The sequence below is a fragment of the Fundulus heteroclitus genome, unplaced genomic scaffold (assembly GCF_011125445.2).
Source record: "Fundulus heteroclitus isolate FHET01 unplaced genomic scaffold, MU-UCD_Fhet_4.1 scaffold_284, whole genome shotgun sequence".
NCBI lineage: Eukaryota > Metazoa > Chordata > Actinopteri > Cyprinodontiformes > Fundulidae > Fundulus > Fundulus heteroclitus.
Window position 1 is genome coordinate 128,133 of NW_023396694.1, and position 14,062 is coordinate 142,194.

Genomic DNA, 14,062 nt, shown 5'->3' on the forward strand with positions numbered 1-14,062 from the left:
TTCTCAAAGCTTCTGGATTGCATTTATTTTTCTTACACATTTTTTAAAGTGTAGATGGCTTTGCCATATTTCGTTCCATCTACTGGTAGTTGAAATTATACGGGTGCCTATTGAAACAAAAATATTTTAATTAGTTTTTACTCTTCAACCCCCTCCTCAAAGGACTTCCTAACTTAGTAGTGGTGTAATGATAAAACAGAATTTAAAAATGTGTCCTTGGGCAAAACATTTCACCTGCCTTGCCTTCTGCCAGTTGTCAGAGGGCCCTGTGGTGCCAATTGTACAATAGTATCAGTCTGCCCAGGTCAGCTGAGGCCACAGTGTACTTCACCACCATGAGGATGTGAATTTGTAAGTGAATGGGTGAATAACTGAATGTAATGTAATGATCTTTTGGCCTCAGGACTTAAAAGTGCTTTTAAAATACAGGTAATTTACCATAAGTATGACTAGTTTGGAAAGACAGTGTGCTGAATTATTTTTCAGTTTCTCTTCGCAAATTTAGAATGAAATATCAAGTTTTTTTTGTTTAAACTAAACTATTTGGGGAGGTACACTTGAGTGCAAGCTCTCCTATTTGTCTTATGTTTCCACCCTCAATACCAATCAGACTGTAGACATAGGTGAAAACTGTTTCAATATTTTTACTTGTGACCACTTTAAATTAGTATTTTTGAAATGGTGGTCTAACTTTGCTTTTTTTATTAACTTTTGTGTGAGTTAACATATAACCACAGGTGCAAGATTTTCTGTTCTCATAACTGTTGCGAGCCATTTGAACATTTATTCATGTGTTCTAACTAGTACAAAATAGTATTCTTGACACCATGGCTTGCCATACATAACATAAAAGAGAGATTTACTTCCTGTATAGTCAACAAGCACCTGCACTGCACATGCCAACAAATTTCTGATTTGTCAACATTACAGTTACAATGTGATATTTTTTTTCCTTTGAGTATTCAATTACCATTTTACCACATATTTCTTTTTATGGCACTCGTGGCTTTTATTCAACATAAACAGATAGGCAACAGGCAGAGAGAGATGCATGGATGACGTGCTGCAAATGTTGGGAATTAAATCCGGCATTCCAAATCAAATGCAGATGATTTCTATGTATATCTAAACACACGGTTCTATGGGTTTACAGTTTTGCAGCGTAGTCGTCTCCGAAGTCAATCATTGGTGTCAGTGCACTCAGGATTAGAGTGTCAACATCCTGATTGAGCTGAATCTCTTTACTGTAGTTCTTCACAGGGAGAATGCAGTTCATTGGAATCCCCAGGCTGGAGCTGAAGTCACCCATCTATATTTTAGAAAAAGCATTTGATACTGAATCACATGTTATGTTTTTGTTTTGTTTGTATTTTTCTCTTGTCTGGAATTAACCTTTCTACAACTCACCTTCTTCTTTAAATGTTTGCTCTTGTAGACGTTTGTCAGGTTTTTTTCCGTTTCACCGCAGGCTTCATCAATGTGGGTGAGAATCGCCAACTGAGGGATACCTGTGGAAACAGAGGTTTGCTTTGAGTGTGTCATTTATTATTGCCAATACATGTGTTTTAACCTCTTAAGCCCAGAGGGGTTTATTTCCTCATGAAATGACATACCTGATATGTATAAAGTACAGTTCCACCGCTATAAAGGGTAAATACAAACTTTTGGTATCTGTGTAAAGCTAAAGCATTAAATAATACTTTTCAAGTGGAATCACTAATGCATATGTCACTGTCTGATTTGTGGGTGAACAAAAAAAGAAAAAAATGCAATTTGTTAAGCCTCGCCCAAATACATTAAACACTCCAAAACACCATGATAGCACATTTGACAGTATAGGAGAAGCCTCGGCCTTTCTGTATCCACATGTTGACAATAACTGCAGCTACTATGGACTGAATCAGCTGAAACATATATTTTAGTGAGCAGTTTTCCTAGTTGGACCCGCAATTTTGGCAAAATTTAAGAAAGGGTGCCATAACTGCGCCAGATGTATTTTTTAATTCATGAAAAGAAATCTGGTCAAATAAAACTGATGATTTCCTTTGTATGACTTCTTTTCCATATGACATAGCCTTTGGTCATAAGATCCACCCTGTGTATCATCCAAATGTACCATTGCTCACAGCATCATGTCAATAAAATGGAGAGAAAACGGGCTGGATGGTGTCCCTTTTCCTCATAACTTCTTGCAGAGCTTCTAGAGCTGTAAATTTACTATTCTGTGCCACTGTAATCATAGGCCTTCAATGAAAGAACTACAGTACATAAAAAAGCAAACATTGACAGCACAAGGGCGCAACCATCATCCCAGAAGGGAGGGGGGCAAAAGCCTATTGAGTGGTTTATCATCATCTTGCTTTCAATTAAACCTCTCCTTAGTGGTTAAAGAACCACATAAACATTAACAGCCACAGTACAGCACCAGGAAACAAGTTCTTTAGTTTTAGCTACCAAACTCTGGTTGAGTTGACACAATTACCCTCTGACATCTAGAGGGCAAGTAGCCAGATAATTAGGTGCCATATGAAAATACTGAAAATGAGATGTTTGGTAAAAAAAATAAAAATACAAACTAAGTGACTTACAGATTTTGGATTGCGCAGTACATTGTGGGTAATTTCCTTTTTTGGGCGACCAAACAAGATTCAAAGATGGTGGAGAGCAACAAAGAGAACTATGATTCTCTTCGAGACACCAACTGTCAAATGACACCATCTCTCCTCTGCAGGGACACTGTCTCAGTCTGAATCTGGGATTCTACAGTCAAGCTTAGCTTAGCTTAAATATGTGGAAAGCCATAGTGAGCACAAAGACTGCTCAGCAGCACATTTCCCATAAAATGGAAGTTGCTTTGTTCGTACCGGTAACGGTATGGGTGGGCTTAAGGGATTTTCACAAGTATCAATTTAATGTTTCTCAAATAAGATGTTTATTTTTGTTTCTTACCCAGTTCACTGGCTGCCTCTCTGATTTCCTTCATTTTCTGTAGAACAGAAGACTTCATCTGTGATGCATTAGCATCATAAATGCAAACCAGAACATGGACCCTGTCACTGACAGATGGGGAGGAGTTGTAGTAATAATCATCAGCAGAAAGGGAAGATGAAGGATTGAACTGAGGGAAAAATTGTATATTAAGTAAAATTAGTATGAAAATATACTAGGCAGGGTTATTACAACTTTAATATCCAAGCCAATACGAACATACATTTTAGGTGGCGGTTAAAGATCATTTAAAATGCAAAATGATGCTACTTGTACCTTATAACCCTCCTTCACATGTCCCTTTAAGGCCAGTTTAAGGTCATCTGCTCTGACTCCTCTTCCATCTCCATCCTCCAGACCCATGATATCGTTGAACACAAAGGGATAAAAGTTTCCTCTTTCTTCTTTCTGGATTTTATAGGTTTCATACTAAGAGAAACATAAGGTTAGAAAAAAGATATTTATATCAACAGCAGACATATAGCTGCTAAAATATATTTTAAACAACTGGAATTGTTGCAAACTTGCTTAAAAATACATGATTTTTTAAAATTTTAACATAATTGTTTTGTCAAAATAAAATTCTGAACAACTTGCTACTTTAATATTGGTGAATTAGTTGATAACAAATATGTAACCACTAAAGGTGGTTGTGTATTTCCCTCCATGTTACTATGGGGAGTTTTGATGAGATTGGTAAAGATCAAGAAGAAAAATAATTCAAGTCCAAATCGTTGATGACAAATGTAAGTTGAAAAATCTTTTAACTTCTTTTTAAAGCCTGTCCTCCACTTCCTGGGTTTATCCCTGTAGCCCCTATCTGACCCAACTAAATGGCGGAATAAGAGGCTTCTGCAGCACTTCAAGTCATGCTGGGGAGGTACCAAAATTATTTCAACAAGGAGTGTTGCAGCAGAGATCCATCCAAAACATGAATGAATGGGGACTAGAGCAGGTAATCTCTGCTCTAAACACCCACATACATACAGTGGATATTAGGTGAATGTGTTATTACATTTATTTGTTATTATAACACAAAGGTTTGGCTAACAATCCACCCAACCACATGTAGATTGAGTAAAAAGTAAGGAACTCTGAAAATAAGCTTTTAAAACTAAAAAGTTATATTGACCTTCTTGGTGAAACTTTGATCAGCAGTTGTGGCACTGGCCAAAGCTTGATTGGTCATTCTCTCTTGGAAGACATTGTTGACAGAGTTGATGAAGCTGGACTTTCCCACACCGACTGGTCCGTAGAGCAAAACTCTGATATGTTTTACCTCGTCATTTTGAGGCTGAAACCTCTTTAAGTAATGAAGAGCTTGGCTGTTGTTTCTGTTAAAAAGGGAAAATTAAGTTAGTAAATTCAGAAAAATGCTTTTTCCATAATAAATAGAGGTGGCAGTACTTCAGTGGCCATCTGGCAAGTGTAGTTGGCATGACCCTGAATTCCAACTTTTCTGAATGGTGCTAACGTGAATGGTTAAAAGTTTTTCAATTATTAAAATTAAATGGTAAATGTATTTATTAAAGTGTGTGTTATTTATGGATAGATGATGGAATTTGCTAAACCCAACTGTGAGTAAATAATGATTTAGTAAATAATGAGAAAAAATATATGAAGAACAGTTTTCATCAGAGAAATACATTTTTTTCACTGGGTGAAGGCTTGCCTTGCCATTAAATGTCAACCAAGTTGTGCCAAATGTGGAAAAATAAAGACTTGTGTCCAGGATAGTATGCTTCAGCCTCCATCTCCACATTAAAGATAGCTGCAATAGGCTGCCTTGTTACAACTCTCCACACCACAACAATGATTGACATATAAAGCTATAAAAGCAGGGCCACGGTCTCATTTTGTTAACTTTTGTTTCTTTGCCTGGTCTTTGGCAAGTAAAGGCAAACCTAGGGTGTGTTTTACAATGTGTCATTTAGTGATATTTGAGATATTTCAGGCTAACCAGGCTTACAAGTGACACTGTTAATAAGCAAGTTGCTGATTTCGGGTTGTGTGGTGCATTATGGGTAAGTTGTTTTGGTAACGAAACAACATTCAAAGCAACGAAGACAGCTATGATCCTTTACAAGACACCGATAGTCAAATGACACTGTCTCTCTTCTGCAGGGACACTCTCTCTGTCTTAAGCTGGGACACTAAAGTCAAGCCTAATTAAGTTCTTAAAACACTGATCTGGCTGGAAGTGTGAGGGGTGAAGGGGTTGGAAGGAGGTTTTAGGTTCATGACCCAAAGCACCTCTGAAGCACTGTACGGCTGATGTTCTCAAGATGCCTCAGGGGGGATATAAGCTGACAGAACATCCCTTTATACCATGATAAAGTGATGTTGCACACGTTATTGCAATGATACAGAGCAATATATTTTCGTAGTTCTTAAAGCAATTCAAATTATTACTGTAACACTTAAATTTCTGTAATCCACTACCTTTGTAATTTGTTACTCCCAACATTGCCAACAAGACCCTGAAGGCCCCACAAACTGTGGAGGTGTTCAAAAAGCACATAAAGACATTCCTATTTCAAACAGCCTTTTAATTCTTATGATTTACATTTTTATGGTGTTTTGTTGTGTTTTTGCTCCTGTTGTTATTATACTATGGGAACTGTTTTTAACCCCCTGCTATTGCAGCACTTTGAGATTTTATTTGAAATGTCAATTGCATTATAAATAAAATGTATTATTATTATTATTATTATTATTATTATTATTATTATTATTATCATCAACAAAATCATATTCCTGGACACAGCTGAACTATTTAAAAAGTAATAGTGAGAAAAATTAAGTTTCTTTCACTGATTCCATGTTCTGTCTCTTAACTCTCTTCTTCTGTCCGCTATGGCCTACAGGGCAGCTGCCCTGAGCCTGACATCTTCCTCCGTTTCAAGACTAGATAGCGTACATAAAGATGAAGATTAGTCACAATAAATGTGTGCAAAAAACTTTCAGTTTTAGTCCATCTTTGTCTAGATCGCCCTTTTCTGTCGGGGATTTGTGAAGAGTCAAAGGAGGTTTACAACAGCATTTCTTCTCTCCATCTTTGGGTTAACTCGGTGAAGCCTTGCAGTTAAGTTTTTTCGGCCACCGCTAAAGCATTTAAACTCCATATTAGAGCAATTGAGCATGGCACAAAGTGCACCTGTTATTGTATATTAAGGCCTTTAAAGCTTTAAAACCAACACCTGTGAGTGTTATGTTCATGTCTGCTACCTGAACTCCATACAAATTACAGTGACAGTGGGGTTTGCTTGGTAGCCAAAAGTTTTGAATGCATATGACTTGCGCATGCACAAATACTGAAAATAGTTTTTTTAAAAGTTCACAGTCAACATCTGAATGTTAATGATGCACATTTTACTCACCCCCAAGATATGTCTCTCCATGGAGTTTCTAAAACTATAAAGGAGAATTTATTGCAAAGTCTTTAAAAAAACATGCCTGTGTATTGTATTAGCTTTTTAAAATTTTGGTAAATACATGAGCAACAAGAACGAATAAATCAGTAGTTAAAACAATTCAACCTTTATTAAGTCAAGAAGACCACTATTTGGTGTGAAAGCATGAATTTACGTTGTACTTACGCGGAGAGGGTGGTGGAGCTATAACAAGCAAAGATACATTACTTAGTTCAACAGAATGATAATGTTGTACCTTTTACATACTATATTAAAGTTTGAGAATTGTAAACACAAATGTTCCAAAATCTATAGTATATTGAGACAGTTTTGGTACATAAATCATGTTTAATTCTAAATTGGGGAGACAAAAACATTAGAGTTAATAAAATGGATGGATTATTACTTACGTGGGTCGGGCTGAGCTGTACACAGCAAGACAGAAGGAATAGTTTGAGTAAAAATTTGAATATCAAATCAAATCTAGTTTCCATTATTGTACTTTTCAGACATAAACTAACAATTAGACTCTAGTGTTCATTCATAATCATAATCATGTAACCTGATTTCGCTTTGTAGTTTTAAAAATATATTCATAATCAATGTAATCAATGGGAAAAGTAAATTTCTTAAAAATCTGCACTAGTATATACATATATTGAAATGTTGCAGTAAACAAATCTATGCATCTATGTCAGTCAAAACAACAAAGTATTTTTACTACCTGGTTTTGAAGATCCGCTCCCTCCCATGACTGTGACAGAAAGTGCGATGCAAAATACAGTGAGAAGAAAAAGATAAAGTTCCTTTTTTCCTCTTTAAATTGTTCTCACGTTTAACAACTAAACAGTTATGACTTCATGAAATGAAATAAAGCAGATAAATAATTTCAATTGTCCAAGATAATTTTTCAGTGCTCATTAAGTGCCTATACCTATTCTTCAACCATTTACTGCAGCTCTTTCTCTTTTACTGATAATAACGAAGGAAAAGAAGAAAACCGATGTGCTGCAGCAGGGAGGATGCTGGTACTGCTGAGTAACGGAAGAGTGAAAGGCGTTTTTATAGCTTTGGGTTGACTTTCACTTTCACTTTTATTGACCATGTGATTTACAAGAAGAGCACTCATTTACAGAAAGTAGTTTCATTTAAAAAAGTGGAGCAGGACAATAGTCCACTTTATGTTAACATTTAATTTCCAAGTAACGTAAAAAATGAGCCTGTTAGGTTAAACAGAAAAAAAAATCTATTTAACTCAGCAAACACTTTTTGTCCTCAAATTGTCTCTACTTAAAATCTAAGATTGTAAACTATTGGAGGACATTTGGCTGACCGATTATCTTACACACATATAAAATTGATGTATATATTTGCTTGAGAATTTTTTTTATATAGATTATAAATTCACACATTTGTTTTCTGAGATTGAAGGGGTAGTTTCAGGAGCATTTCCTGGCTCTGCATCTGTCTCAACCTGAGAGATGTTGTTATGATACAGAAGAAGAGCTTGCATGCATATTGTATTTTATTTATTTAAAAGGGACAATGTATTTACATAGTATACCTACAAGTCTGAAGCAATAAAAATAAATAAATTAATACTGGATGTCATGATTTGTCTTTGGATGAACCCGGACACAGCACGCACGCACAGAGCTTGTTCTTGAAGTGAGTTTTATTGTACAGAGTGAAGGGTAAATGACGAGATGAACCAAAGTCTTTATGGACGGAGATGAAGGGTGCAGAAGCTGGCTGACAGGAGGAGCGCGGGAAGACTGACCGGGAGGAGACTCTGGAGCGGAGGACTTGAGACCGTGAAGCAGCTGCAGGACCGGAGAGCGTGAAACTGTTGCAGAACTTGAGAGCGTGGAGCTGAGTTGCAGGACTTGAGAGCGAGGACCAGAGTTGCAGGATTTGAGAGCGTGGAACAGAGTTGAAGGACTTGAGAGCGAGGACCAGAGTTGCAGAACTGGAGAGCGTGGAACTGAGTAGCAGAACTGGAGAGCGTGGAACTGAGCTGCAGGACTTGAGAGCGAGGACCAGAGTTGTGGAACTGAGCTGCAGGACTTGAGCGCATGGAACTGAGTAGCAGAACTGGAGACTGACCGAGACTGAGCTGGAGTGAACACTACGGGCCGGCGACGAGAGCAGAAAGAGGTACGTTTAAATAAGGGTGGAACCAGGTGGAAGCAGTTGCGGGTTAATTGCAGCCTGCCAGGTGAAACTGATCAGGCTGCGCAGGAACGAGAGAGAGGGAGAGAGGCTCAGCATGCAGCCTATAAGCTGCATCCTGACACTGGATTATAGCCAAGGCTAATTTCCATCCTCTGTTCCCTAGTTTCCCCACTTTGATAATGGTGCTGTTGTTTTTTTGTTTTGTTTTTTTACATTTTTCTCTTTTTTAATGCATATTCTTTGTAGATCACATAAAAAACAAGTTTTATTCATGACCTAAAGGGGTGGATTGGTGAATTAGAAAGATGCTCTGTCCTCTGTTGCAGCTGCAGAGTTTAACTTAGATGCAAGCTCTTTGTATTTCATTTTGCTGGGGAATGTTTTGAGAAGATACTAGGATGGAAGTCCTCCTTAAGTCAAAGGTCTAGTTTTGTCTCCAAGGACAAAACCAGATGTCTTATCACAGTTTATAAAAAGCGGCACTTTATCCAGTCATCCTCATTGGCCAGGAATCTTTGATCCGTGAGGCTGTGTTTCCTCCTAACTCTCTCATCTGCAACATTTTCCAGCAGTGCCAATGCATCTACTGTGCAGCATTATGCAAATGTATTTGACTGTTCACAGCAATTAAAGTAATTGCCACACCTTGTCACACTTATCTGTCAATCTGTGGTACACGTCAACCTGGTGATCATCAGCAAGATGAATGTGATGGTAGAAAACCTAAATGAAATGTTGTGCTGACTTCTTTTAAGATTTAAGATGGCTTATTTGTATTTGTTACTTATTTGAAAGGTTCTCATGTATAGTTTGTCATGGTTTTCAGATGACGAGCCCACATGCAGATACGATCGGGAAGCAAAGCACAGTTTTAAGATGTTTATTTAGGAAACAGGCAGATCTAACGGACGGGACTACAGGCAACTCGGCAGGGTCAGAACGTCAAGGCTGGAGAGACTGCAAAGAGAAGAAGAGTAAGTGACTCTGAAAGGTGAACCAGGAGAACTACTAGAAGCTGCGCTGCTTACCATAAAGCTGGGCGGACCTAACCGGGAAGAAGTAGCGCCGAGGGAACTCTGTGATCCTACTCTGTTGGTGATAGGCGGCTAGTGGCTGAGGGCGGCAGATGTTACTGGTGAGGGATCCAGAGCGAGCCTCCTCGGCAGTGGGTGACAGATGGATTGACCAGAGTGAGAGAAGAGCCAGCAGAATCCGGGAGGGGGAATCTCAGGCCTCGCTGGGTAACATCCAGGAAGTATGATGGGAGCGCCAGAGCAAAATCTGAGCAGGCGGATTCTGCAGGTCTGTTTCTTCGGTCAAGACAGGTAAGTGCATCCAAGCACCAAAAACACGACTGGTTAAGGCTCTGGCGTCTTCCATCTGTCAGCGCTCTGCTTAAGAAGCCAGAGGAAGCCGCCTGCAACGAGCTGCAGGTGTGGGCCACGCCCCCTCAGCCAACTAGGCACACCTGAGGAGTAGAGTTAGAGCAGGAAAACACAGAGAACCCTGACATAGTTATGTTTCACCTTAGCAAGCATGAATAACACTAGAGTTTTGAACACCACAAAAAGGGAACAAAAAGTAAAGTCTTTTTTAAAGTAGTGTATTTGTCCTTGATATGACTAGGTAAATAAGATTATCTGCCAATGGAAAAAGATTTGTTGACTTAAAATAGGAACAATTCATCTACATTATCTTATGTTAAGTGCAGTAAATATAATTATCTTATTTTAGGGGTCAAATCCTCATTACCTGCTCAAATCAAGGACAAATAGACTAATTTCAAGAAGATTTTGCTCATCTATCATTCCCTTTTTGCAGTAAATGCTTATGATGAAGCCGATCTATAATTAAAGTCTGTTATGGAGTGAAATTGAATGCTTGAGAGGAATCACTACGCTGTTTGGCTGCAATTCACCACTTTACCATCTGTGTCGCCATTGTACCCTGCCTACAAAATGAGCGTACGCATGGACAGAGTTGACAAGTTGTTTTTATTTTATTTTATTTTTTATAGAACTTTTTACATGGAAAGTGACGTACACAAGTTTCAGGCCCCATTTTGTGCATAAGCAAGCTTTATTAATGAGGCCCCAGATCCCTGCCTAAGCCAATTTGGCCTGTCATCTCCAGCTGTGAGCAGCTCAAGTAAACAGAATGTAACTTCATCAAGTCTTGCAACTACAACTGCTGAAGTTCAGAGGGTTAGAATCTTCTTCTGCTCTGGAGAGGGAAGTTTTATGAGAAGAGTTAAATATTTTGTGATATGACCCATTTTGCTCTGTGAAAACCTAGAACACACTGGTAACTCAGAGAGCGTGCTTTCATTCTTGCAAGAACTAAGATGATAAAGCTGAGGGAATTCTCTAGTGATGTTACGTGATGTGCCGAGGCTTCGAGGCGTGTGTCGAGTAATGGAGGGGGCGTTTCCGTAATGCGCGTATCGAAGCTTGCTTCATTTAGGGGAGGAGCCGAAAACGATGACGTCCGAAGCCTCGCTGGCCGGCTGTACCACGTGACTGCTTCGGGAAGTGGCTCAGATTTCGCTGCGGGGTTTTACAGCTTTAGAAACCCCACAGGCTCCATTCAAAATGTGGGTTGTTGTAGGCGAGTTGCGGTCAGTTGAAAGAGTGGATAGAGTTTTGATAGTTTGGATAGCAGAGTTTGGATAGTGGTTATTTAGTTTGAGACAGTTAGTTTGGTGTTTGGAGAGTTTAGGAGAGAGAGAAATAGGTAGATAGAAGATTTAGGAGTGCGAGAACAGGATAGGAGTAGGATGGAGCCGGCGAGAAAGAGGAGGATTTCCCCTATGTGGGAACATTTCGATTTGATAAGCCCTAACAAGGTAAGGTGAACTGAACATTTGCAGATGCATTAGGTTTGCTTATGAGGAACTGTATTTTTCACTGTTTCTTATTTTCTGTAAAGGTGAGGTGTTTATTGTGCTCCAAGGAGTTGGGGTACAATAATAACACATCATCCATGCTATTCTCATGCAAGGCACTACCGTGCCTTGCATGAGAATAGGGAGGAAACTGGAGCTTCACCCAGCCAAGGTATTTCATTACTATCTTACAAACACACTATCAGAATTTTTGCATGCTGATGTTTGCTTGTTGTGCAAATAAAGACAGGTAACATACACTGTATTTATTCCCTTTTAACCAGCCACCAGAAAACAAGAGCTGGATGAAGCTCTAGTCTTCATGATAGTGAAGGATACCCAGCCTTTCACTATTGTGGATGACGTTGCACTTATTTATTCATGCACCCCGGCATCATCTGTGCCATGTGAGCATGTCTTTTCAAAGGCTGGAGAAGTTGTGTCAAAAAAGAGAAATCGTTTGAAACCAAAAACTGTGGAGAAATTGTTGTTTCTTAATAAAAATGCATGAAATCATCCAGGTTACACAAGCATTAGCCTATTCACTACCCCCTCCCTAGTTCCACAAGCACTTTCACTGTCCTCTGCCTGATTAAGCCCATGCCATTTTTCTAGAGTCCCAGAAAAACATTATTACACAACATGCCATATCACATGACACTACTATTTTGGGAATAATTACACACTGAGAATATATTCAAACAATATATTATTATACCCATATGTGTATACATAATTTATGTAGACAAATGATTTCGTCCTACACTTTTTGTGAAGTCATTCCCAAGAGCAATAACAGACAAAAAAAATCAATGCATCACACGTGTTAAGATACAGCTGGCTGTGATTATACACCTGGCCAGTAGGTGGTTTCGTGTGCACATGAAGCTCCAAGAAATAAACCCTTTCTCGAACCAGTTGGCTCAAGTGGTTCAATGCCTCATGAGGCTTCATCTCACCATCACTAGAATTCTCACTGATCTCTGCTTTTTTATTTTTTCTAGATTCAAATGGCTCTAGTGGCATGCTCTTCAACACAGTAGGCTGACAGTATGGAGCGATATTTGTGCCTTTTGTTTGAGCGTGCAGGAACCAGTCCGTGCGTGCAGTGAGACACGTTTTCAGCATTTTAACATCACACACGCGCTCACAACCTGTTTGGCACGTGATAATTCAATTCAATTCAATTCAATTTATTTATATAGCGCCAAATCATGAAACATGTCATCTCAAGGCACTTTACAAAATCAAGTTCAATCATATTATATAGATTGGGTCAGATTATACAGATTGGTCAAAAATGTCCTATATAAGGAAACCAGTTGATTGCATCAAAGTCCCGACAAGCAGCATTCACTCCTGGGGAACCGTAGAGCCACAGGGAGAGTCGTCTGCATTGTCCATGGCTTTGCTGCAATCCCTCATACTGAGCAAGCATGAAGCTACAGTGGGAAGAAAAACTCCCCATTAACGGGAAGGAAAACCTCGGGCATAACCGGGCTCAGTATGAACGGTCATCTGCCTCGACCGACTGGGGTTACAGAAGACAGAGCAGAGACACAACAAGAGAGACAAAAAAGCACAGAAGCACACATTGATCTAGTAATCTGTTCTACATTAGATGGTAGTAGCGCGTGAGCCGTCTTCTCTGGATGATGTCACAGCTAACAGAACGCCAGACCAGGTGTACCTACTATGAAGAAAAAGAGAGAGAGCAAAAAGTTAAAAGCTGAAATGACGACAGTCATTTCAATGTAATACAATGCAAAACTGGAGAACAGTAGAAATCAGTAGAGTGAGAAAATTAGACCCTGATGTCCTCCAGCAGTCTAAGCCTATCACAGCACAACTATAGAGATAGCTCAGGGTAACATGAGCCACTCCAACTATAAGCTTTGTCAAAAAGGAAAGTTTTTTTTTTTTTTTTTAACTTTATTTATCAATTTTCACAGCATATTCTTTACAGCATTCATGTTTTATACAGCGCTGTCTTACTTAACATATATAACCCTTACACAAAACACACATACCCAAAAAATAAAAAGTAAAAATTAAAAAATAAAGTAAAAACAATACAATAAATAGATAAATAATAAAGACAGACAAAAACACAAAAATGTGTTCATAGCTGACTAAAAGAATATAACAGTAGTTTAGTTATGATAAAATACTCATTTTAAATGTTTCCATGTATAGTAAAAATGGCTGCCAAGTTTTGAAAAATTTAGCAGTTGAACCTGCCAGTGTACACCTCATCTTTTCTAAATGTAAGAACCTCATGAGCTCTGAGAGCCACTGTTCATGTGTGGGTGGAGCCTTCTGTTTCCACCTCAACAGTATCAGGCGTCTCGCAATCAACGTAGCAAAAGCTATTGCATTTGAATTATATTTGGAGAGTAAACTATTGGGGGGTATGATTCCAAAAATTGCAGTTAGAGCAGAGGGTTCAAATGCAACATTGTATATTTCTGAGAATGTATTGAATATAGACAACCAATAGGTGTGAAGTTTTGAACATGCCCAGAAAGCGTGAATAAGGGAGCCGACCTCTGACCTGCATCGATTACATAAGGGATCAGTCCCTGGATAAAACTTAGCTAGC

At 38.7% G+C, this 14,062-nt stretch overlaps 1 protein-coding gene across 1 annotated transcript; it reads right to left on the reverse strand.

The window, feature by feature from the left end:
- Nucleotides 1-740: 740 nt before the first annotated feature.
- On the reverse strand, nucleotides 741-7,424 carry LOC118559437 (interferon-induced protein 44-like). The gene is made up of 10 exons (XM_036130158.1): nucleotides 7,336-7,424; nucleotides 7,126-7,155; nucleotides 6,812-6,826; nucleotides 6,588-6,605; nucleotides 6,369-6,402; nucleotides 4,121-4,322; nucleotides 3,265-3,417; nucleotides 2,950-3,118; nucleotides 1,408-1,508; nucleotides 741-1,309 (listed from the first exon to the last, which is right to left on the reverse strand). Exons 2-10 carry the CDS (start codon nucleotides 7,151-7,153, stop codon nucleotides 1,148-1,150), a joined length of 882 nt encoding a protein of 293 aa, XP_035986051.1. The 5' UTR covers nucleotides 7,154-7,155; nucleotides 7,336-7,424; the 3' UTR covers nucleotides 741-1,147.
- Nucleotides 7,425-14,062: the final 6,638 nt, after the last annotated feature.